The following is a 27,126-nucleotide window of genomic DNA, read 5'->3' on the forward strand; positions in this document are numbered from 1 at the left end:
TATTAATTTGTGTATGCACTTCACGTTTTAGTTAATATTGATATCATCCATATTTCCCTGATATGATCAACATGTTCAAATATATAAGAGGCCCATATAGTGAACTTGGTGTTGTGTTATTCTCGTTACGGTCATCTCAGAGGACACGGGGGCACTCTTTATGTCTAGAGGAAAAGAGATTTCATCTCCAAATACGGAAAGGTTTCTTCACAGTAAGAGCTGTGAAAATGTGGAATCGACTCCTTCCAGAGGTGGTTCTGGCCAGCTCAGTAGATTGCTTTAAAAAAGGCCTGGATACCTTCCTAAATGTACATAATATAACTGGATACTAACATTTATAGGTAAAGTTGATCTGGGGGAAAATCCGATTGCCTCTTGGTGATCAGGAAGGAATTTTTTCCCCTGCTGTAGCAAATTGGATCATGCTCTGCTGGGGTTTTTTGCCTTCCTCTGGATCAACTGTGGGTATAGAATTGGGTATATTGGATTGTACTGTATTTTTTATTTAATTTTATTTAATTTTATTTATTTATTTATTTATTTTATGGTTGAACTGGATGGACTTGCGTCTTTTTTCAACCTGACTAACCATGTAACATTTTTTAACTAACACTGAATAAATTAGAAGGCAGAAATAAATGTTTTAGTTTTGTTATGTTTTATTGCAAAATAGTTTTTTTGCAACACAATTTCAAAAAAATGCCTTGCTTGTCCTTAAAACAAAAAACAAAACAACATATATGTATATATATATATTTGTTATCTTAAAGCTGAACTCCAGGAATTAGGCAAAATGTATCCTTGCATAACTCCCAGCAAGGATTACATTCTTAAAGCGGAGTTCCACCCATTTAAAAGTCAGCTACAAAAAGTGTAGATGCTGATTTTTAACTTTTAATAATCGGACACTCACCTGTCCCACGGTCCAGCAATGCAGGCGTATGAAGCCCCGCTCCTCTCCCCCCTGCGGCGTCGGCATTCTAAATGTGGGTGCCCGACTGTGGCTTCGCAGCCAGGCATGCACTGCACATGCGTGAGCTGCTCTGCGTGCTGTGAATGGTCAGGATATCTTCTGGGACCTGTGACATGTCCCAGAAGATTGCAGGGAGGAAGGGGGTACAGGTGAACTTCCTTCCGCCGCCGCAGAGCCCTGGGAGGAAGTGGGAGCTGAATGCCCCTAAAAAGAGAGCATTCACCCCCCCCCCCCAAAAAAAAATAACAATCCAAATGTGGCATGTCAGGGGGTTACCATCACTTAAAGTGGAAGTTCCATTTTTGGGTGGAACTCTGCTTTAAGTCTAGGGATGTCCAGCAGATAAGACCCAGCAGTAAGCAGTAAGGTAAAAATGACTTTGGTCCATAGGTGTATAGGTGTGTGCTCGCACCTGAGTCCCTCTGTAGACTCGGGCCCCTCCCCCCGCTTCCTTGTCACTGGATTTGATTGACACCACTGGGAGCCAATGGTTTCCAGTGCCCCAGAAAAGCCAGTGAGACCCGGAAGTGAGGGGAGAGAAAAGCTGCAGACACCTAAACATTTTTTACCTTATGCAAACAATGCATTAAGGTAAACAACATTAATGCCGTGTACACACGACCGGACTTTCCATCAGAATAAACTCTGACGATCTTTCCGACGGAGTTCCGCTGAAAGGACTTGCCTACACACAATCACACCAAAGTCCATTTGTTACGAACGTGATGTCACACAACGGGACTAGAAAAAGGAAGTTCAATAGAGAGTAGCCAATAGCTGCCCTTGCGTCCTTTTTGGTCCATCAGAATAGCATACAGACGAACGGTTTTCTCGATAGGAATTGATTCCGTCGGGAAGATTTAAAACATGTTCTATTTCTAGGTCCGTCAGACTTTTTGAAAAAAAAAGTCAGCTGAAGCCCACACACGATCGGAATATCTGATGAAATGATTCCGTCTGACCTTTTATGCCAGAAAGTCCGGTCGTGTGTATGCAGCATTAGACTTTACAACCCCTTTAAGGAGAACCTGTCACAAAGAGTGCATGTCATAGGGGACTTTTTGTCCTCTGATATAAATAAAGGTGCATGTGATCAGCACAGGGCAACACAGCACTGTCCAGACAGAGGGTCAGGGGTCCTGCAGCCTCAGAGGACAGTCAAAGAAGAATGAATACTCCTCCTACAAGCTTTAACCACACACTGATGGAAGTCACAAGACTGCTATATATACTGCTGATGAGAAAAGGTATTTTGCAGTTTATATTTATTAAAATAATTGCATTTCCATCTTCTGTGTACTGTGGGAGACCAGATATAGTGAACGCAGGCTCCTGGGTTTAGTAACACTTTAAATACGCGTGCGAAAGAAATGGAAAAACAGTGCTGGTAGGGAAAGGGTTAATAAACAATTTTGGGGGCTGCACTGCAGCTCCAGCCCAAACTTGTTTTTCTTAGATTAAGAATAGTGCAGAAAAAAGTTGATTTTATTACTGTCTGGGTTGAAATGGGCAATAGTCAGGGGAATATTTACAGCGAGACAATAAAGGCATTTTCCTGGGATGGCAATTTTTAGGGGGGTGGCATCTGTCCTGGGATGATGCCTGCAGCTGCAGGCGTCACACTGGTGTCGTTTATTAGACCTGGGGGTCGGCTCTCTTGTAATACCAATGCTATGACTAAGCAACAAGGATGTTGTGAAACATGTTAGCTGTTTGTCCTGCTTCTGTTGTCACATGAACGTTGACTATTCATCACTAAGGATGAGCTGAACACCCCCCCTGTTCGGTTCGCACCAGAACCTGCAAACAGACCTAAACTTCATGTGAACTTTAGAACCCTATTAAAGTCTATGGGACTCAAACGTTCAAAATTTAAAGTGCTAATTGTAAAGGCTAATATGCAAGTTATTGTCTTAAAAAGTGTTTGGGGACCTGGTTCCTGCCCCAGGGGACATGTATCAATGCAAAAAAAAGTTTTAAAAACGTCAGTTTTTTTGGGAGCAGTGATTTTAATAATGATTAAAGTAAAACAATAAAAGTGTAATATTCCTTTAAATTTCGTACCTGGGGGGTGTCTATAGTATGCCTGTGAAGGGGCGCATGTTTCCTGTGCTTAGAACTGTCCCTGCACAAAGTGTAATTTCTTCAGGCAAAAAAGTCATTTAAAATCACTCGTGGCTATGATGAATTGTCGGCTCCCCATAACCCATAATACAGAGAAGTCATTGAAAGTCATTGATTAAAAAAAAAAAAAAAGCATGGGGTTCCCCCAAATTCAATTACCAGGCCCTTCAGGTCTGGTATGGATATTAAGGGGAATCCCGTGTCAAATGAAAAAAAAATGACGTGGGGTTCACCCTAAATATCCATACCAGACCCTTCAGGTCTGGTATGGATTTTAAGGGGAACTCCACGCCAAATTTAAAAAAAAATGACGTGGAGGTCCCCCTAAAAATCCATACCAGACCCTTTATCTGAGCATGCAACCTGGCAGGCCGCAGGAAAACAGGGGGGGGGGGGGCGAGAGAGCGCCCCCCTCCTGAACCATACCAGGCCACATGCCCTCAACATTGGAAGGATGCCTTGGGGGTCACAGACCCCTCAAAGCACCTTGTCCCCATGTTGATGAGGACAAGGGCCTCATCCCCACAACCCTGGCCGGTGGCTGTGGGCGTCTGCGGGCGGGGGGCTTATCAGAATCTGGCCGGGGAAGGAGAGCATTCAACAGAGAAGCAGTTCGTGCCACTTTGTGTTTGTCTATCCCATAAAATCCCAATAAAATGCATTTTCGTTTTTGGTTGTAACATGACAAAATGGGGAAAATTTCAAGGGGTGTGAATACTTTTTCGAAAGCACTGCACACTGCACACACCTAGCACAAGGGTGCTGCAATAAAAGGCAGGCATTGTAGCACACCGGCCCGAATCATACTGGCAGCACATTGCTTAGCGCCGCCCGAAATTGCATTGAATAATGTGTGCATTTTTTATACTTCAAATAAAGATTGGACAATAAAAAAATGGGGGGGATGGTGCAGTGTGCTGAATCCTGCACCACATTGCCCCTTAGCCAGCTGACAACGCAGAGTGGCCAAAGTGCTGAATCGCTCCGGCTGCTCTGTGGTTTGGCTGAAAGCCAGTGTCCATTTATCCTATAAGTCCGGGGTCAAGCTCAGGGGGGAGCTGCTTTTTTTTTTTTTACCAAGTTTTACCAATTTCAGGTGTTAGGGATCAATTGCAAAAAATCAAGTAGTGTAGTTTCACCACAAGTCGACCAGACTGAGTGAAAACAATAGAACATCTGCAGTCTCTAATGACATAAAGCACCCACAATGCTCCCAGTAGTCAGATGTAGTCCGGTCTACATCTAAGCATTAGGTCAAAAGAAGAAGCATTGTTGCAGATTTTTTTTCTGGACAAGAAAGACTTATTTTTTACAATCAAAGCACATCTGTCATAAGAGAAATGTAGACGTCACCACTGATCTCCTTCTGAAAATGCCAGTTGCCTGCCAAGCTGATCCTCAGGTTTTAACGGTTACTGAACTAAACTACCTTATCTCTTCCTCCTTTCCAGACCTGGCACAAGGCGTGCTTCCACTGCGAAGTCTGCAAAATGATCCTGACCGTCAACAACTTTGTCAGTCACCAGAAGAAGCCATATTGCCAGGCGTAAGTCAAAGCTTCATGTTTAGGTCGATAGTAGCTGTGTGTCCATTGTGTTCAACCTAAAATTTGATGTAAGCACTAACGGAATATTTAGTTTGCGCACTGTGAATTTTTATTTATTTTTTAATAAACTTGTAAGTTACATCTCAGCATTGCTGATCTTCTGCAGCCCCTTTGCAGACACTTCCTGTCTGCATGTAAAGCTGTGGCCAAAAGTTTTGAGAATGACACAAATGTTAATTTTCAAAAAGTCTGCTGCTTTAGTGTTTTTAGATATTTTTATCAGATTTTACTATGGTACAATATACTAATGTAAATTTAAAAGCATTTCATCAGTGTCTTAGGCCGCGTACACACGCGGGGACTGTTCGCCCAACTTTGTCCGTCAAACAGTTTCGGCAAACAGTCCGCTCAAAATTAGCATGGACGGACATGGCCACACACGACGGACGAACAGTTTGCTGAAACCGTGCGCGATGACGTGAACTGCACGTACGACGGGACGAAAAATACGACGTCCTATACACTGCATTATAACTTTCGGCGTGTAAATCCTTTCTGAGCATGCGCGGAACTTAGTTTGACGAACAAGCCTACACACGAGGGGACTGTTCGCTGAAACAAGGTTTCAGCGGACAGTTTTTCGGAATTTCCGAAAAACCTTGTTCAGCGGACTGTTCGCTGAAACTGTCCGCTGAAAGCCCACACACGAGCGGACTGTTTGCCGAAACACTGTTCAGCGGACAAAGTTGGGCAAACGGTCCCCGCGTGTGTACGCGGCCTTAGGCTTTTATTGACAAATACATTACATTTATACAAAAAGACAATATTTGCAGTGTTGACCCTTCTTTTTCAAGACCTCTGCAATTCTCTGTGGCGCGCTGTCAATCAATTTCTGGGACACATCCTGACTGATGGCAGCCCATTCTGGCATAATCAATGCTTGGAGTTTGTCAGAATTTGTGGGATTTTTTTGTTCACTCGCCTCTTGAGGATTGACCACAAGTTCTCAATGGGATTAAGGTCTGGGGAGTTTCCTGGCCATGGACCCAAAATGTCCATGTTTTATTCTCCGAGCCACTTAGTTATCACTTTTGCCTTATGGAAAGATACTCCATCATGCTGGAAAAGGCATTCATTGTTCCTCATAAAATTGTTCTTGGGGAATGTTTTTGTACCATTCTTTATTCATAGCTGTGTTATTAGGCAAAATTGTGAGTGAACCCATAGAAGCAACTCAGCAAGGATTTTTATATACTTATATATTTATATTTATATATATATATATATATATATATATATATATATATATATATATATATAAATAACATGGTGTCACCCCCCCCCCCCATTCCCGTCTAGGCTGCCCAGCACCCTGCAGGCAGCACATAGTCATGGGGCGCACCCCAAACCGGACCCTGTAAATGATAGTATTGGGTGGTATAGTGGCAGGTTAGGGCAGTATAGGGTGGTATAGTGGCAGGCTGGGGTGGTCTAGGGTAGGTTGGTAGTATATGGCAGGTTTATTTGTGTGGTATAGGGCAGGTTCGGGTGGTATATGGCAGGTTAGGGCAGTATAGGGTGGTATAGTGGCAGGTTGGTGTGGTCTAAGGTAGGTTGAGGTGGTATAGGGAAGGTTGAGGTGGTATGTGGCAGGTTAGGGTGGTACAGGGCAGGTTGAGGTGGTGTAGGGCAGGTTGGGGTGGTACAGGGCAGGTTAGGGTGGTACAGGGCAGCTTGAGGTGGTACAGGGCAGGTTAGGGTGGTACAGGGCAGGTTGGGGTGGTACAGGGCAGGTTAGGTTGGTACAGGGCAGTTTGAGGTGGTACAGGGTAGGTTAGGGTGGTACAAGTCAGGTTGGGACTCTAAGTTAGTGACACTGCACTGAAAATACACTGCGCAAATACTGTGTGACATAAAAAATTGCAACACTCATTTTATTCTGTAGGGTCTCTGCTAAAAAAAAAATATATGTAATGTTTGGGGGTTCTTAGTAATTTTCTAGGTAAAAAAATGTAGATTTTTACATGTATGTGAGAAGTGTCAGAATTGGCCTGTTTGGCAACTGGTTAAAAGAGAAGTAGGGTTTTCTTTTTTCCCCCCCTCATCATATTTACCTAGGTGGATGCAGCACCAGTCCGATGCTGTATCTGTCCCCCGCCGCCTTTGCACTGAAAACTGAGCCATGAGAATGCTGCCGATCACTCAGTCACAGCTCTCTGCTCTTCTCCCTCCTCACTCATTGGAGCTCTGAGCTGTGGAGTGGGTGGAGTGGGCATCTCAGGCTCTCAGCAGCTGACAGTCACCAGCTCTCTGCTCAGGGAGCTCTGAGAACCAAACGATCCATGGTGTTTGATTGCTCAGATCTCAGACTTAGAGCCTGCGTGGGACAGATGCAGCATTGGACCGATGTTGCATCCAGCTAGGTAAGTATGATTCTAAAAAAAAACTGATTCCCGTATTCTCTTTGAATACCACTTAAAGGCAACCCGTTCAATGGGCTTTAATGGCACTCTAACATGATGAAAATCATACATGACCTTTATTAAGGTAACATAATTCACCACCACACCACCGCGCATTGTGGCACACTGCAATGCAGATATGTTTCCTCAGTGTAATGGGGTACGATCAGGGCCGTTTTTAAGGCAGGGCAAAAGGTGCAGCTGCCATGGGCCCTGTCACTGTTGTGGGGCGCAAAGCAGCTGCCTCATACTTGCCAACTATCCCGGTTTAAATTCCCTCATCCCTTGAGGTTTTAGTCCTGTGCTGTGTCCCAATATCTCAGTGTGAAATGCTGCTACTAATGCTGCCCAGCTCTGCCCTATTGCTGTGTACAGAAGACTCACCTGCAGACCCCGTGTTTACATGTAAATTACTGTCATTCATATATAAATAATGGCGACATTCCTATGTAAATAGCGGCAGCCGGCGGACTTGATATGTATATCATGCCCCCTGAGGTCATATCCACAGTAATCTCTAGCAACCAATCAACAAGCAGAAATCATGTGCTGTAACTTCTAGTAACTAATCAGTGAGCCGTAATGTGTGCCGCAACCTCTAGCAACCAGTCAGTGAGTGGTAATGATACACTGTAAACTCTGGCAACCAATCCCAATAGCTGCCTGATCTGATTCAGTAAATGGATTTTGAGTCTAGCTGCTATTTATTGTGTGTCTCAGAGCAGGTGGACAGCAAAACTGCATGGGGGGGGGGGGGGGGGTCCAAGAAAAGTTTTGCCCAGGGTCCAATCAATATTAAAGACAGCCATGGGTACGATACAAACTGAATGCGGTCACAACACTGTAGAACATATTACACACGTTACTGAACCTTGTGGTAGTAGAGTGCAAGTTACCATGATGCCAAAGTGTAAATGGGCTCTAATGGAACTGACTTTGCTGACTGCATGCTGTCATTTCCATCCTCGCTTCACTAAGCAATGAAGTAGGGAATGTAGGGATGATGTACAAAGAGGTTCACATCACTGCTTTGTGTGTCATTGACCTGGAACAAGCTGAGCATACAGTATAAGACATCTAGAAACACACATATAATTATGTCTCAAGCTGTCCTTCAATGTGGTTCCCCAAAAGGTTGGAGGACAGAAGGCAGCCATCTAGGAGACCATCGGTGTTTATAGGGGGTAGTAGTAAGGGACAAATTAAATGTATTGTAACTGTAATGAAACACTGAGCTGAGTCACACCAACCAGGCGGAGGGAATGTCACACAGCATTCCATACACAGACAGATCTGGTTACGGATCAGAAGGCTGAGTCCATCTGATCCTCGGTATTCCAGTATTTTCTGGGAAACACAACCCCAGGACTGCCTCAGACTACCCACACATTGGTTTTGTGTCGGTCCACCAGAGTTTTTTATTATACGAGTTTGCGTTCATGTGTATAAAGTACAGTATATAAAGGTGCTTTGAATATCATTAAGTTCTAAATTTAAAAAATGTAAGAAAAAATTAAATTAAAATAAACTCATTGTTGAAAACCCAATTCATAAACCTTGCAGTAATTTTTAGATTTATCATAAATGATGGAAGACACACATTTGAATCAGAATGGGATCTAGAGGGGTGCAGTATAAAGAGTCAGGGGGCACAATGTCAAAAGTATAATAGAAGTACAGGGAACTAGTATTCCCAATTCACTCACTTCTGTACCATTATGCCCCATACACACGGTCAGAAATTCTGACGGGAAAAGTCCGATCGGATTATGTTGTTGGAAAATCCGATCGTGTGTAGGCTCTATCGGACTTTTTCTGTTGGAATTTCTAAAATGTTCCTACAACAAAATCCGATCGGACCTTTTCCGATTGTGTGTAGAGCATTCAAGGTGGAGGAGCGCAAAGTCTCTAACATCCACCGGCTTCGTGATGTCATCATGGAGGAGTGGAAGAGGACTCCGGTGGCAACCTGTGAACTCTGGTGAACTCCATGCCCAAAAGGGTTAAGGCAGTGCTGGAAAATAATGGTGGTCACACAAAATATCAAAACGTTGTGCCCAATTTGGACATTTTCACTTAGGGGTGTACTCACTTTTTTTGCCCGCAGTTTAGACATTAATGGCTGTGTGTTGAGTTATTTGCAGAGGACAGCAAATTTACCCTGTTATACAAGCTGTACACTCACTACTTTACATTACTTTAGCAAAGTGTAATTTCTTCAGTGTTGTCACATGAAAAGATATAATGAAATATTTACAAAAATGTGAGGGATGTACTCACTTTTGTGAGATACTGTATCTATAATGTCTGCCTTCACTTTGTTAGGCGTTGCACAAATTGTTGGCACTATATAAATCCTGCATTATAATAATAATAATAATAATAACAATATTAATGATAATTAAAAATTACTTTTTCTTTTCAAACTGCGTACTTATAATTTTCTGTAAAATGCAATATGGCAACCTGGAGGTGTTTTGTACACAGATGGTATACAGAACACCCCCCTGGATATATAATTTCTTGCTTGTGTGATTGGTTCACTGATTTTCCCAGAAGTCTGCACTAAGATATAAATCAGATTTTCGGCACCCCCTGCAACAAAAATTGGATTTTTGGTGAGATACTCCGAATAGGAAATCACGTCTAAAGGGATGCAGACCCAGCAGCTTTCCTTATTAGAGCCCTACAGGTGCAGCAGCTGGTTGATAATTATGAAATCACTCCCATTAATTTCACTTAGCACAGAAGAACAAACAGTGAGTTCTTCAGAATAACAAAAAGTAGGACTCTGCAAAAAAGTTTGTTAAAATACTTGTAATGTACATAGCTCACCCAGAGGGGCATGTTTTTTTCTCAACAAAAGTGGAATTTACTCTTTAAGTAATGTCAATGGTATACTCAATACACTCGTAGCAGAAATGAAATGTTCCAAAGGATAAGTACAGGGGTGAAACAGTTATTATCACTTTACATATTTGATTCCACTGAGAAAAATGAACAAGGAAATCTGAAATGTGACATATGATACCCTGATATAGGAGATTGATGTCTCATTATAAATGATCCACTTATGATACAAATGTTTCTCTTCTCTTTCCAGGCACAACCCAAAGACTAACACGTTTACCAGTGTGTATGATACCCCCGTCAACATGAATGCGAAGAAGCAATCAGAGGCCGTCAGTGAGGTCAGTGAATGAAAAATATTCCAACAATGGAAAGCCAAACCGGATGACATTTTGGTCTCTTTCACATGGGCAGCAGGGGGCAGTAAAGAGAAGAGGTTGATACTTTTCTCTACTGCCCCCAAATGTCCACCTAAACAGCAGTTGCATATGAAAACGATATTCAAACCATACATGTGAAATATCGCCACGATCAGTAGAGCGAGAGCAATAATTCTAGCCCTAGATCTCCTCTGTAACTCAAAACATGCAACCTGTAGAATTTCTTTAAACGTCGCCTATGAAGATTTTTAAGGGTAAAAAGTTGTCGCCATTCCACGAGTGGGCACAATTTTGAAGCATGACATGTTGGGTATCAATTTACTCGGCGTAACATTATCTTTCACAATATAAAAAAATGGACTAACTTTACTGTTGCCTTATTTTTTAATTTAAAAAAGTGTATTTTTTCCAAAAAAAGTGCGCTTGTAAGACCGCTGTGCAAATACGGTTTGACAGAAAGTCTTGCAACAACCCGCCATTTTATTCTCTATGGTGTTAGGAAAAAAATGTATAATGATTGGGGGTCATTTTCTAGCAAAAAAACCCGGTCCTTAAGTGATTAAACAGTATATCGTGCTTACAGTAACAGGCAGAACTACTGCCAAAGTTAACCATTAAAGTGATTGTAAACGATCACCTTGTAAAACAACCTATTCAGTTTAAAATGGAAATGCAAACATTTATAGATAAAAAGAACATTATAAATTCCTTTTTATCCCTTTTTTTATAAGTGATCATATTCCCTCTGTTCTCTGTTTAATTGATATGGTTGTGAGTATAAATTATGACGATTATGTCTTTATAAATATTGTGGGATAAGGCTGGTGGGGCTGTTGCGCCCTCTTTTGCTTGTGTTTCGTAGTCACACTGGAATGCATGTATTCCTTCCTGTGCAGTCCGATTTGTTCAGGTTTTGACAGCCTATTCCAGTGATGGTGAACCTTGGCACCCCAGATTTTTTGGAACTACATTTCCCATGATGCTCATGCACTCTGCATTGTAGGTGAGCATCATGGGAAATGTAGTTTCAAAACATCTGGGGTGCCAATTTTCGCCATCACTGGCCTATTCGGTGGAAAAGGGTAGCGCATGTAGTACTTCTACCATGCGATTCGGTGGCCACAAACAGATGTGTTGGGTGTGTCGTTAGCAATTCATGGCACCCACATGTGTCTTGCATGTTTGCATACGGTGGGGGAAAACACACATACAGCGATCCAGTGTGAACCAGCCTTGACACTTTCAATAAACAGAGGCAAAACACAAAGTACCAATTAATATAGGCTATGTTCATTATTTTGTGCAGACACACAACGAGTTTGGTTTTTACAATGTCTACAATATGAACTAATATGTTACTATACTATTATGTTACTATATATTTTGTATATAATAAATCTTATTGATTGCATATTGTTGTTGTGCATCATGCCTTCATGCAATGTTTACTTATTATGTACAAGCCAGACACATTTATGGTTGCAAAATAATATGCACTGTCACTGTACTAATGGCAGGGAAGGGGTTAACATCAGGGGCGATCATTACCCTCTCACAGAACAGCGGTCTGCCTTGTTTACATAGGCAGACTGCTGTTCTGCCTTTCACACAAATGATCATTGGGTCCCACCAGACCTGCTGATTTGCCCCCGCTGTGTTCAATCAATGTGTCCCATGGGTCGCCAGCAGCATACTAGGTACGTGATCTGACGCAGTGTGGCCCCCTGCTGCAATAAATCTACGGGGGGCAGTCGCTAAGTGGTTAATTGAACAAGCTAAAGTTAGAAGCTGATTGGTTACCATGCACAGCTTCACCAGGTTCTGAGTACTCCAGTTCTCCCCCAAAGTTTTCTGTGTGTAGTGTTTGCTGAAAAATGCGACGTGCGGCTCCAACGAAACTCACCACATACCTTTTTTTATAGAATTATTTGTAGAATGTTTTATAGAATATTTTGTATGATCATTAGCACCATCTAGTGGGCAACATTTTTTTTCCCCTGATTGCGGTATTTGAAAACAAATACTACATTATGGCCACTAGATGCCACTTATGATCATAGGAGATAGTTCTAGTACACATAATATGGCACGTTTCCTTGGCAATGTGTGAGTGTGTGTCACATCCATTCAGCAAACGTTTTATACATAGATCGTAAAATGTTTTTATATTATATATAGAATACCCCCCAAGGAGATACTAAGGGACCTTAAAGTGGTTCTAAACCCTCCCCCACAACTTTGTCCCATGTAAATCAGCATAAAAACCCCTAATGAACACTGCTTGTAGATATCTCCTTATTTGCTTAGTATTGTTATAATCCTTGTTGTTCTGTAGAATGAAGTCACTGAGCATGCCCAGATCTCCCCTGATTTAAGGCACACTCCCTATGTCTTATCTATCTGTTATCAGGACTTCCTACGGCACAACACTGAACTCTGCTAATCACTCAGAGCTTCCTCCTACACACCATGTGATCATGTGACATGACATACAGTCTAAACTTGGCCATTACTGCAGTCTTATCAGCTGAAGTCTGACAAAGGGAAACATTAGACATCGGCACAAGTAAATACTATGAAATAAACAAGTAAGCTATGAACAGGGAAGCAGGGTTGCGATAGAAACATTGGATTGAGAAGGAGGCTTGGTTAACAGTACAGGAAGTGCTCAATGTAAGGGCGGAAATACACTCCACTGTGGACTTAAAAAACAATACTTAAGATGGCGCTGCCTAACCCCTGGAAACAAGTTTTTTAAAGTTTCTTTAAACAGTAAGTAATATGTGATTTGGGCTGGATTACAATGGCTATAGTCTGATAATGACTTATTATAATGGACGAAATGAAAAGAAGCATCAGAGTGGGAGAGCTTACTTTTTCTTTAAAGGCAACTGATCAGCAGATTTTTTGAAAAAAATATAGAAATGTATTAATATAAAATATGTGGTGCATACAACACCATCAGTAATTGCATAAAAGACAAGAACAAAATCAGATATCAAATTTGAATGCAAATTCTTCAATGTTAAGCCCGACACATTTCTGGACTTATGTAGAGTCCATTCTTCAGGGGAATTTCCTGCGAGGTAGTGTTGCTATTTTGATATTCTATAAGGAGACAAAGGTCAGGGTTTTTTGATGTGTGACTGTCTCATTATAAAATATCAATATAGCAACACTACCTCTTAGGAAATGCCCCTGAAGAAAGGACTATATATAATAATGTTCAAATTGGGATGTTGGCAATATATGGGTCTTCTTCTTTATTGAAAAGTAACAGTTTTCATTTACTAAACTAATTAGAAATTATGAACTTTTTTTTAATTTTAATTATAAGAAAGTATGAATTGAACTTTTCATTGAATAAGGTAGACTGTCTGTTTCCACCTGGTGGTAACATATTGTACATATTAATTAGGCTCTGGGAACACAAATCCATTGCAGATTGGTGAAAACAGTTGCACTTTCCATCAGACTGAGGCACAGAATCATCTTTTGTGGCATCATCCGCCCAAATGGTGCAGAACTATTTAGTGTGTGGTCATGAGGAGAATGCTGGGGTGATCCTCCAGACATGTAACAATGTCCTCTCTGGTGGTTACACAACAGCTGCCTGCTGTGGCCAGACATAATAATGAGGCTTGGGGGTCCTCACAGTACGTCCTGCTCCCCCTTGCAGGCCGCCAGTGTTCTGGAATGTTCCCCGTATTCCCGGCTATTTTTATTTCATGGCTGAGATGTGAGAGCGGTTATTTACAGATCATGTATGTTGGGAGGCAATTTCCTTCCCCGCTCTCCACTTCCAGCTCCTGTTCCTGTCAATCACTCTTCAGGCACCAGTCACCCAACACCAGGGCAGGCGCTGCGTTATATGTCACCTCTCGAAAAATACCTGCCAAGTGCCTCTTTTTTCCAATGAAAGCTTGAAGCTTGCTAAAATGGGATAATATAGCCCTTTAGAGTGGACATGTCAGTAACTTTACAATTCTGCAGGAAATTCTCCAGACATATGACAATATACAACAACAGTATCATTTTTTGGACAGCTCCACGTTTTATCAGGTAAAAGCCATCCTTGAGTTCCAATCAGTGACTTTGCCTAGGCTGAGAGAATGCCATCAGTCTGCTGCTGCCAGGAGGAGATATTTCCTCAGTCTCCCAGTGATCAGATTGGAACATTGTAGCAAGACACAAGGTTGGAGAGGCTGCAGCAGTGGCTGATCTGTGTCAGACATTTGTGCACACGATTTACATGATTGTGTCATATCTTAGCTGGCACCACAGTCCAAGAAGGCGATGGTGACTCTGGATAATGCCTGAACAGAGATGGTCCAGTCCTTACCAGCTGCGCATACCTACCTTCTCCTCACTCAATGCAGCTCTGTCCAACCAAGAAGAGGAATACCTAGTACTTGGGCATGTGGCTCACTGTGCTTCCCATGTGACAGCGCTAGGTATTGGTAACTGGTGGCTGTAGCACCCAGCACTGTCACATGGGAAGGGGAAGATCCCTCAGTCCTTTAGAAGCTCTAACTTAGAGCTTACACAGGGATTGCCCTACTTTCTACTAGAGAATGTAGTAGTGGGATAGCAAAGGTAAGGCTAGGTGCACACCTTGTGTGTGTTGAGAATGCGCACAAAATTGCAGATCTTCCCAACATGCACATAAACATGCTGCTCTTTAGCAGACATGTGGTAGTGCCACTACTTATTAAAAACAATTAAAACTGGGAAGAAGGAAAAACCAAGGGGACAGACTTTAGAGGAAATTGGACCACATTATTTGAATAAAATCCATATTTTACTTATAAACAAGAAAATTTTAACATTACACATAGAAACATGCCAATAAAAACATGTATATACATATATACAGAATATGGCCAACAAGGGCCCAGTACTTTGGGTTTGTTATATATGATATCAAGTGAGTGAGTCCCTGTGGGTCAACGCATTTCACTAATCTGCTTCTTCAGGGCACACGAAAGGGGAAATAGAAGAAAAACAGGCCTCGCTGTATAGATGGAAAAATGCATACATATCAATCAAATTTCATTACATATGTTAACGCCTCTCCTTATACTCCAGTGACCACCATGGGAGACTCTAACATGTGTATATTCAGACCCAGGCAAGGTGAATATATTGTACATGATGAACAAATGATATATATGTGTTTCTGCAAGTAATAACATATGTAATGAAATATGATTTATATCTATGCATTTCTCCATCTATACAGTGAGGCCTGTTTCTATTTTCCTTTTTATGTGTCACAAAGAAGCGGATTAGTGAAACGCGTTGATGCACAGGGGCTCACTCACTTGATAACATGTAACAAACCCAAAATAATGGGCCCTTGTTAGCCATATTCTGTATATATGTGTGAAAAGAATTATTTGATCCCCTGCAGATTTTGTAAGTTTGCCCGCCTTCAAAGAAATGAAGAGTCTATCATTTTTATCATAGGTGTATTTTAAATGATAAAGACAGAATATCAACCAAAAATCCATTAAAAAAAACACGATACAAATGCTATAAATTATGTTGCAGTTCAGTGAGTAAAGTAAGTATTTGATCCCCAAGCAAAACATGACTTAGTACTTGGTGGAGAAACCCTTGTTGGCGGGAGGTAAGATATTTCTTGTAGTTGGTGACCAGGTTCGCACACATCTCAGGAGGGATTTTGGTCCACTCTTCTTTACAGATCTTCTCTAAATCCTTAAGGTTTCTTGGCTGACGCTTGGCAACTCAAAGTTTCTGATCCCTCCATACAATTTCCATAGGATTAAGGTCTGATTTCCCTAGGATTAAGGTCTGGAGACTGTATATCAATATTTATCAGCAAGGCAGAGGGATTACTGGAACCAATCCTCTGTAGTTCCTTCCTGCAGCAGCTACAAGCCGGAAAGAAGTGAGGGGGTGGAAAGCCAAAAGTGTGGGGGAAAGTGGGGAACACAGGTGGGCACGGGCACAAGGGGGAGTCGGACAAGTGGGAGTGATTACTGTGGCGGGGCAGGAAAAATTACTGGCACGATCCCCCCGTGTGGTTCTCCCTGCAGCAGCTGAAAGATGGCCTCTCTTGCCTCCTTTCAGCTGCTGCAGGGTGAGCCACACATGGGATCAGTTCTAGTAATTGACTCCGCCACAATGATTACCCCCTTCTGTCCATGATCCTTTTCAATCTGCTGCCCAGGCTCCCCTGCTGAACTGATGAGGTCTGGGTCCTATACAGTAGGCCTGACTTTACCCCCTTATTAGCAGCCCTGTGTGTGGGGGACAAGTCCCGTATTTATTACTTTACTGATTCAGAAAAAACTCAAGTCCCCCACCCTGCCAGATAGGGTGAGCTTTGGGTAAAACTTAGGACTGGATGGACAGAAATACAAATCCCTTGGCAGGCAATTTATCTCTCCTATATGAAGATTATGATTGTAATTGTTTGCTTTGAGTTCAGCTCTAAGGGAAAATGTTGCTTTGTCCTCTATGGGTAAATCACAGGATTACTTTAATGTAAAGGATATTATCATTGTGCGTTATGTTTTTGAAACCCTATTTTCATTTAATTTGTACATATTCAGGCCTTTCTGAGTTAGTATGTTTACTTTTCCAATGTTTTCGCAGATTAAATACCGGGAAGATGGCGAGCGATATAAATCGGTTTTCCACTGGGATATGAAGTCCAGTGCACATGAACAGAGCTACAACATGGAGAAGATGGTTAGTTGGGCACACTCAGTGATGGGAGACCCCTAGGCTTGCTAGCCATCTCTGTATCTACTGGAGATCCTGTGTGCATCCTCAATATTGTATGTTCTTTATCCACAGAAAGCCTATGAAGAAGGAAAATCCTGGTTCTCCGATATTGACCCAAACATGGTCCAAATTGAGCAGGCTCAGAAGACACTAAACAATGTAAGATTCTCACATCTCAAACATTAGATTATCAAGGTGTATTGGGTGGTCATACAAACAGTCAAGTTCTCTCTTGACACAGGGTCCATTGTGTGACAGAATACTGATGTGTGAAATGAAGGCTGTCATACAAGATACTTTATATTAAGTCTATGGCCAACAGATCCATTTTTAGACAGCAGGATGGAGTTATCTGTCAGGCTATTGATCACCATAGACCCCATACAAAACATCACACATCAATGTTGACACAGGGTCCATTGTGTGACAGCATGCTGATGTGTGAAATGAAGGCTGTCATACAAGATACTTTATATTAAGTCTATGGCCAACAGATCCATTGTTAGACAGCAGGATGGAGTTATCTGTCAGGCTATGGATCACCATAGACCCCATATAAAACATCACACATCAATGTTCTGTCACACAATAGTTACCTGTGTCAAGAGGCAACTTAAATGTTTGTATGACCACCTAATACACCTTGATAATTGTTGAACTGTCTTTGCATGTTCTCTGCAAATGGTGTTCATTCAAAATTAGAGAAATAATTGCAATATGTGTTTTTGGGGGGTTTTTTTTAATCGCATAGCTTATAGGCATGTCAAAATTAATATTTTCATGAATTTTAATGGGAATTTTTTGACAATTTTTGCCAAATTATAAATTTCTTTTGAGCAGTTTCTCCACTTTTTGGTAGAACTAACAAATCTATTTCATATGTTAGTCAGATTTTATTTATTGTTTTGTCTCTACAATGGTGAAGAGTATAGGGACTAGGATCGAATGTCATAGGCTTCTCTTGGGTTTAGAGGTAAATGGTAGACCAAAACACTACAATAAAGCTCAGGCTCTGGTTAGGACAAAAAGGAAAAGCTGCAGATGGCATTGACCACAAGGGATGAGCCACCACAGTTTCAGTATCTCTTCCTACTTTGCTTGACTAGAATTTCCTGTAGGTTTTCTTCGAAGCCTTTCTCAACTTTTTTTTAACATGGAGCAACCCTTAAAATAACTTTCAGGTCTCAGGGAATATCTGCCAATAATTACTAGATTTACAGCTCACAGTACATTAGCTGGGTGGTCAGTAAGAAGAATGCTCTTACGTTGGTGGTCATTGGGAAGAATGCCCAACACATAGATGGTCTGTGAGAAGAAAGCACCTTTCATTGGTGATCAGTATTAAGAACACTTTCTACATTGGTGGACAGTGGGAAGAATATTCCTTAAGTTGGTGGACCTTGGGAAGAAGGCTTACAATATTGGTCGGCAGTGAGAGAAAAATGTCTTGCCTTGGTTGTCAGTGGAAAGAATGCTCCTACATCGGTGGTCATTGAGAAGAATGCTCTTTACATTGGTGGTCATTGGGAAGAATGCTCTTTACATTGGTGGTTAGTGGGAAGAATTTTCCTTACATTGGTGGTCAGTGGGAAGAATGCTCCTTTCATTGGTGGGCATTAAGAAGAATGTCCCTTTCATTGGTGGTCAAAGGGAAGAATGCCCCTTAGTTTGGTGGTCATTGGGAAGATTGCTCCAGTTACAGTAGGTTAAAAAGATTACTGGTGTCAGTGGTTACATATCTGAGAGGCAGATATTGATTAGCAACCTCTGGATAAACTCTAGGGATTACCACAGAACCCTGGTTGAGAAGGGCTGCTTTAGAAAGTTTCTTCTGACAGTCAAATGTTTCTATATTAAATAACTGAGGGTGGAGTCAATGGCTGGAAAGAGAAGGAATACTATTAATTAGGGAAAAATAAAGAAATTGTTATAATGTGTTCCCGCTACTTAACGACACAATGAGTGCATAAAAGTGATACTGATATATGATGCAGACTGTATTTTTGCACTGGGGTCACAGTGGGATATAGTCAGAAGAACAACAGTAGCCTTGTGTGTGTGTAGTCATTGCTGTGTGTGTGATGGCCTTTTGCCAGAACCCCCCTAGTGGGTTAACAAGTGGGGTAGTTATTGCTGGTGATGTGTCAGAAAGCAATGTACAGTACTTGGTACCACTATCATCAGCAAGCTTATGACATAGACAATTAGGTGGCAGATTGGGAGAATGCACTACAGCAAAACAGGAACCTGGCTAGGCTTGTAGGGACTACAGTTGACTGTCAATGTGGTTCTAGTCGAGACCTTAACAAGGACTTCTTTTGTTTAAAATGAGACCCCTACTATTTTGTTACAAGGGAAATAGTGTCCAACACAGGTGAATGCACACTAGGTACCATTCTGATCTCTTCCCTTATCCTGACATAATTTGGGGGAAATTATTATTTGATCCCCTGCAAATTTTGTAAGTTTGCCCACTTATAAAGAAATGAAGAGTCTATATTTTTTATCATAGGTGTATTTTAAAGGATAGAGACAGAATATCAACCAAAAATTCAGAAAAAACACATGATACAAATGCTATCAACTAAGTTGCAGTTCAGTGATTAAAATAAGTATTTAATCCCCAAGCAAAACATGAGATAGTACTTAGTGGAGAAATCCTTTTTGGCAAGAACAGACATTTCTTGTAGTTGGTTACGAGGTTTGCACACATCTCAGGAGGGATTTTGGTCCACTCTTCTTTACAGATCTTCTTTAAATCCTTAAGGTTTCTTGGCTGACGCTTGGCAACTCAAAGTTTTAGCTGCCTCTATACATTTTCTATAGGATTAAGGTCTGCAGATTGGCTAGGCCACTCCATTAACGTAATATGCTTCTTCTTGAGCCACTTCTTTGTTGCCTTGATGGTGTATTTTGGGTCTTTGTCATGCTCAGAGACCCATCCACTACCCATCTTCAGTGTTCTGGCTGAAGAAAGAAGGTTCTCACCCAAGATTTTACAATACTGGGCCTCATCTATTGACCCCTCAATGCGGCAAAGTCGGTTTGTACCTTTAGCAGAGAAACAGCCACAAAGCATAATGTTTCCACCGCCGTGCTTGACTGTAGGGATGATGTTCTTAGGGTCATAGCCAGCATTTGTCTTTCTCCAAACACGACGAGTCCCCCTCCTCAAGAAGACACATGTACAGTCATACCAATGAACATCTAAATGATTCAGAGAGGGATTGGGAGAAAGTGGTGTGGTCAGATGAGACTAACAAAGGCGTGGCTCAAGAAGAAGCACTGAGTTGCGTGGCCTAGCCAGTCTCTAAACCTTAATCCAAAAGTAAATGCATGGAGGGAGCTGAAACTTTGAGTTGTCAAGAGACAGTCAAGAATCCTTAAGGATGTAGAGGAGATCTGTAAAGAAGAGTAGGCCAATATCCCTCCTGAGATGTGTGCAAACCTGGTAACCAACTGCAAGAACATCTTGGCTCCGTGCTTGAGAACAAGGGTTTCTTCACCAAGTACTAAGTCATGTTTTGCTTGGGGATCACCTACTTATTTTACTGACTGAACTGCAACTCAATTTATAGCATTTGTATGATGTGTTTTTTTCTGGATTTTTGGTTGATATTCTGTCTCTATCATTTAAAATACACCTATGATAAAAACTATAGACCCTTCATTTTTTTGCAAGTGGGCAAACTTAGAAAATCTACAGGGGTCAAATAAGTATTTTCTCCACTTGTACGTCTGATGCTAAACTAGTGTGTAATATTATGGCACTGATTGCAGATCTTGCATTGATAATTCAAAACCATCGTACAGTGGCCCATAATTACATTAGTGTCCTCTCCTGCCAGGTACAATACACAGAAGAGTTTGAGCAACAGACAAGAAAAGGAAGCTTCCCGGCCATGATAACTCCAGCCTACCAGACTGCCAGAAAGGCCGGTCACTTGGCCAGCAATGTAAGTTATTGTATTGCAGACAGTGATAGAGGTGGTCTCTTTGGTGACTGTGCTGGGCGGTTTCCACAGTCACTGTGCTGGGGGTAGTTTCCCTGTTTAAGGTTTTCTTGACCACTGTATGGAGTGTGGTCTCCCCATTCACTGTGCTAGGGGTGGTCTACCTGGTCATAGTGTTGGAAGTGGTCTAACTACTTACTGTGTTCAGGATACTATCTTTGTTCACTGTATTGGAAAAGGTCTCTTAGGTCACTATGTTGTAGGTGTTCTTCTTGATCATTGTATTGGAGGCCGTCTCCCAGAACACTGTAATGAGTGTGGTACAACTAATCACTGTGTTGGGGGTGGATACTGTCTCAAATATGGTGACCAATGTCACTATGTTGGAGGTAGTCTCCTTGATTTCTAAGCTGGAGGTTGTGTCCTCTGTCACTGTGGAGGCATACTCCTTGGTCACTATTTTGGAGATGTTGTCCATAGTCAGTGTGTTGGAAGGTGGTGTCCTCAGTCACTGTATTAGAGGTGGTCTATCTGGTTGCTGTGTTCTGGAAAATGTCCCTGGTCTCCATGGTCACTGTGTAGGTGTTGGTCTTCCTGGTTACTATGTTGCAGATAGCCTTCCTGGTCAATAGGTTGCAGGTGGTCTCTCTGGCCACCAGGTTGGAGGTAGTTTCCCTGGTCACTAGGTTGGAGGCAGTCTCCCTGGTCGCTAGGTTGGAGATGATCACCCCTGTCAATATGTTGGAGGTGATCTCCCTGGTCACTATTTTGGTGGTAGCATCCCCAATCACTGTGTTGTGGGCGGTCACTAAGTTGGAGGTGGTCACCCTAGTAACTATGTTAAAGATGGTCTCTCTAGTTTCTATGTTGGAGGTGGTCTCGCTGATCTCTGTGTTGGAGGACATGTCCCTGATTACTATTTTGGAGGCAGTGTCCCCGATCAGTGTCTTAGGGTGGTCACCAGAGTTGGAGATGGACTCTCTGATCTCTATATTGAAGATGGTCTGCCTGATCTCTATGATGGAGGTGGTCTCCCTGATCTTTGTGTTAGAGACAGTGTCCCCAATCACTGTCTTGCTGGTGGTCATTAAGTTGGGGAAGGTTTTCCTGGTCACCATGATGGTGATGGTCTCCCTGGTAACTATTTTGAAGGTGGTCTCTGTAGTTTCTATGTTGGAGATTGTCTTCCTGATCTCTGTGTTTTTTGAAGGCGGTGTCCCCAGTCACTGTCTCAGGGGTGATCACTAAGTTGATGGAGGTTTCCCTGGTCACTACATTTTAGGTAGCATCCCCAATTAATGTGTTGGGGGTGGTCACTACGTTAGAGGTGGTCTCCCTAGTAACTATTTTGAAAGAGGTCTCCCTAGTTTCTATGTTGAATGTGATCACCCTGATCTCTATGTTGGAGGTAGTATCCTCCAATTACTATGTTGTGGGTGGTGTCCTCAGTTACTATGTTGGAGGTGGTTTCCCCAAACACTGTGTTGGGGATTGCCTCTTCTCCATGATGACTTTGTCCCCTGCTCACTGTTTTGTTATAATGGTTTGTTCTGTTTATACAGAGAATATCCCTCTTGTGCACTTACTGTCTTCATTCTTGCAACAGTTGGAATACAAGCGTGGTCATGAAGAACGCATCTCTCAGTACAGCAGCGTAGTGGACACCAAAGATATTTTGCATGCCAAGGCCAGTGGACAAAACCTGAGTGATGTGAGTCCCAATCAATAATATGGTGCTCTTCTCCAATGATTTCCTTGGTTATATCTGTGTTCCTTGTCTTGGATCTTTAGGTGAAATACCCAGAAAACTATGAGGAGCAGCGGGGAAAAGGCAGCTTCCCAGCAATGATTACACCTGGCTACCAGATTGCCAAGAAAGCCAATGAGCTAGCCAGCGAAGTGAGTTATAACTTAGATTAGACAATTGTTTTGTTAATTAAGCAGCAGTGGCAGAATGTAAAAAAGTCTATTTTGCCATAAATCATCCAGTTGGCGTTTGCCACTCGCCTGTAGACTTGGCACACGCCAATATTTCATAATAAATTTTTTTTCATTTGCTTTGGATATCAAAGTCAGAATATATAATCTTCAAAACAGGCTTTAGTCATAAAGGAGAACTGTGCATGTTGGCTGTTTCCTCTGAATCAGTGACTAAACTGTATTACTTAAAGGTGGTGTTAAAAAGACGAGGTCGCTGATCTTGCTCTGCTGTCTGGCAGGAGTTCCAAGATTGCAAATCTGCCAAAAAGAAAATGGCAAAATCTTTGGAAGGTAAACTGTTTATTTAGTAGTTTGCCTGGAGTTGAGCTTTAGGATCAATGAGAGTCAGGGGAGTCCTGTCTTTGCCCACCTTCACCACTTTATCATCATGACAGACACAAGAGGTACAGCATTATGGGAGACGTGGCCATAGTGGGATATTAGTGGCATAGGGCACACCTCCCAACTTTTTAAGATGGGAATGAGAGACACCTATTAGCAAAAGTATGTAGGTAGAGAAGACACCCCCTTAAAGGAGAATTATTACAAAAAAATGATTACTTAAACCCAAAAGTGCCTCTATTTACCAATAGTATTTCTTTAAATTGGCTTTTGGAATTTACAAATGCAGCAATTTAGAAATAGGATTAAAGGTTTAGCACTGGGAAAAAAACTTTCTGAAAGATAAATAGTGCATTTTATATACAACTATATAGATCAGACCAAATTGAGGAAGAAAGATGGACATCCCCTCAAAATGAGGGACAGTTGGGAGCTATGGATCATGTAAGCAGTGTTTTTTTTTTTTTTTTTACCAAAGGGATAATTTAGTAACTGGGTGTCTGTGCTTTCCTATGCCATGCATACAGATCATGGCCAGTAGGGGGCTGTACATAGCTTCCTGAAAACATCACAGCACCCTGCCGCAGTACTCAAGCAGTGGGCTGGCTCTTGGGAGGAGTTATGCAAATATAAAAATGCCTTGATGGGACGGTGTCAGTCTGGAAGAGTAGACCATATTTCCCAGCAGTGACCACATGTGAAGCTGAGCGTCCATGATTGAAAGATCTGAAATCCAATGAATGAAAGTGGCGGGCCAGAGACAGCCAGGCTGGGGAGAAAAGGGTCTATCTAATAGATGATGTTGGATGTTCTCCAGCCATTAAATGAGGCAGACTCTATGGCAGGGGCCCCCAAACTTTATAAACAAAGGGCCAGTTTACTATCCTTCAGACTTCTTTGGGGGGTGGACTATAGCTATTGGGAGTAGACAAGCTCCTGATGTCATTGGAAAAAAACAATGCCCTATTTTTGGTGTCAGTGGAAGGAATTGTGCCCTATCATTTGTGTCATTGAGAGGAATCTTTTCCTCGTTATTGGTGTCATTGGGAGGAATTGTGACCCTTCATTGGGGTCAGTGTGGGGGAATAATGCCCCATTGTTGCCATTGAAATAGTGCCCCAAGGGCCAACTAAAAGCAAGCAAAGGCCTGTATCTGGAGTTTGGAGACCACTGTTCTATGGGGTTGATTTATTAAAACTGAATTGCACTGAGTGCAAGATCTGGTGCAGCTCTGCATGGCTGCCTCTAACTTCATCTTGTTTAATTAAGCTTTGACAATAAAACCTGGAAGCTGATTGGTTTCTGTGCAGAGCTGCACCAGATTTTGCACTCTCCAGTTTTAGTAAAGCAACCACCATCTGACATACTGCAGCTTACTAATGCACATTGTGAGAAGCTCACAGTGTGCAGTAATACCAGAGTAAGTCATTTCAGCCCAGGAGAGGAGCCTGTACAACTGTGGAAGACTAAAAAGGGAAGGCCTGAGTTAAGCTTTAAATTACTTTATGGTGACATCAGGTGCAAACAATATTTATCGGAGTTCCCCTTAAAACTTTGCTTATAACTTTCCAGAGGGCACCGGTGAACTGCCACCACCGCTGTCACTGTGTGATTTCCTATCGGAAGATCCATCCAGCCCTCCATTTGTTGCTGGCCAAGTTCTGAGCACATCAACCGTGCGCAATTCACCAGGGCCCCCTTCAAACGCCAATCTCCCCCTCCGTCCCCCCTTAGGGCAAGACAGCTGGCAGCCCACCACGGCACAACCGTGCCGCCATCCTGGCCTGCCAGCGTAGGGGCCAATGTTTCCTGAATGTGACAGCGTGCGGACAAATGATACATATCGCCCGAGATCAGGAATCGCAGCCCTCAACCCCAGGTCGTCACGTCCCGTGGCACAGAGCCTTTCTCCTGTTCCATCTAATGTTGGACGCCTGGCAGTTACATTTTACTGACGTTTATTCTCTCTTGTCTCGGCGCCAGGTGAAATATCACCAGCGATATCACAGGGAGATGAAGGGAAAAGCGAGCTCGACAGATGTGGCGTTTACTAAACAAACTGCAGATGAGCTGAGCCAGGTACGTGACACCCAGCGGGACCGGCGGAGCTGTCAATCTTTGGATGCAGCCACCTGTCTGTCACCCCACCTCCTCCCGTCCCGCCAATCCCCTCCGGTCTTTACATAAATCACACACGAATCAAAGTCAGAATTCGTCGTCTTTGATAGGATCTTACAAACCTTCACCGCAACACATCCTGAAATCAAATAATCCACTAATGGTTTGCTTTCCCCTGACACCCATCAATGGTTCCAATCCTGCACCCCACACCCTCTTCCTTTCCCTCTATTGACTTCTAAGCCTCCGGTGATGTTGGCTGAAATCCCACCTGTGATTTCTTGCAGGGAGTCCTAAGTGTCCTTTGGCCACTCCACCCCCAAATGCAATCCCACTTTTTGGTGGATGATGGGGAGTTAAACTAACTAGCAGAATCTTATAGATCTATTAATGAGATCCCTGTGCATCTGCACACTTTCTTTGTACTGAGGAGGTCTCAGGTGTGCACATCTGCCTTGCCCATTATGTGAGTTCTCACATCCCTATAATGAGTTCCCGGGTCTACACACCTGCTGTGCCCATTATGAGGAGTTCTCACATCCCTATCATGAGTTCCTGGGTCCATGCACATGCTGTGCCCATTATGCGGGATTCCCACCATCCCTATAATGAGATTCCTGGTCTACACACTTGCTGTACCCATTATGAGAGGTTCCCACCATCCCTATAATGATCTCCTGGGTCTACATACTTGCTGTACCCATTATGAGAGGTTCCCATCATATCTATAATGAGCTCCAAGGTCTACACACCTTCTGTACCCATTATGAGAGGTTCCATACCTATAATGAGCTCCTGGGTTTTTTCACCTGCTGTACCCATTATGAGGGGTTCCCACCATACCTATAATGATCTCCTGGGTCTACACACTTGCTGTATCCATTATGAAAGGTTCCCACCATCCCTATAATGATCTCCTGGGTCTACACTTGCTGTACCTATTATGAGAGGTTCCCATCATACCTATAATGAGCTCCTAGGTCTGCACACCTGCTGTATCCAATATGAGAGGTTCCATACCTATAATGAGCTCCTGAGTTTATACACCTGCTGTACCCATTATGAGGGTTTTCCCACCATACCTATAAATGATCTTTTAGGTCTACACACTTTCTGTACCCATTATGAGAGGGTATCACCATCCCTATAATGAGCTCCTGGGTCTACACACTTGCTGTACCCATTATGAGAGGTTCCCACCATCGATATACAATAATAAGCTCCTGGGTCTACACACTTACTGTACCCATTATGAGAGGTTCCCACCATACCTATAATAAGCTCCTGGGTTTACAGACCTGGTGTACCCATTATGAGGGGTTCCCACCATTCCTATCATGAGCATTCGGGTGTACACACCCCTGGTGGGAACCCCTCATAATGTGTCCATTATGAGAGGTTCCCATCACCCCTGAGTTGATTTCCTGGGTCTGTACACCTGATGTGCCCATTATGTGGGGTTTACACCACCCCTGTGCTGAGTTCCCAGGGCTGTACACCTGCTGTGCCCATTATGAAGAGTTCCTACTATTTTCTGTGCTGTGTTCCTGGGTCAGTACACTTGCTGTGCTCACTATGAGGGGTTCCCACCGTCCCAGTTCTGAGTTATTGGGCCTATACAGCTATGTCCTCATTAGGGGTT

At 42.6% G+C, this 27,126-nt stretch overlaps 1 protein-coding gene across 2 annotated transcripts in view; it reads left to right on the forward strand.

Moving 5' to 3' along the window:
• Positions 1–27,126, forward strand: part of NRAP (nebulin related anchoring protein) — a 137,986-nt gene that overhangs the window by 12,690 nt on the left and 98,170 nt on the right. Inside the window, exons 2-9 of one of the 2 annotated variants that reach the window (XM_077454995.1) lie at positions 4,549–4,643; positions 10,209–10,296; positions 16,960–17,055; positions 17,164–17,250; positions 20,940–21,047; positions 22,651–22,755; positions 22,836–22,943; positions 25,350–25,445. In XM_077454995.1, coding sequence (XP_077311121.1) covers positions 4,549–4,643; positions 10,209–10,296; positions 16,960–17,055; positions 17,164–17,250; positions 20,940–21,047; positions 22,651–22,755; positions 22,836–22,943; positions 25,350–25,445 — 783 coding nt within the window. The remainder of the gene's footprint in view (positions 1–4,548; positions 4,644–10,208; positions 10,297–16,959; positions 17,056–17,163; positions 17,251–20,939; positions 21,048–22,650; positions 22,756–22,835; positions 22,944–25,349; positions 25,446–27,126) is intronic. The other variant, XM_077454996.1, reaches the window with a different exon arrangement.

Source organism: Lithobates pipiens, unplaced genomic scaffold (genome assembly GCF_037356315.1).
Source record: "Lithobates pipiens isolate NorthernLeopardFrog02 unplaced genomic scaffold, aLitPip1_a1.2 Scaffold_25, whole genome shotgun sequence".
In the NCBI taxonomy this organism is placed as follows: Eukaryota; Metazoa; Chordata; class Amphibia; order Anura; family Ranidae; genus Lithobates; species Lithobates pipiens.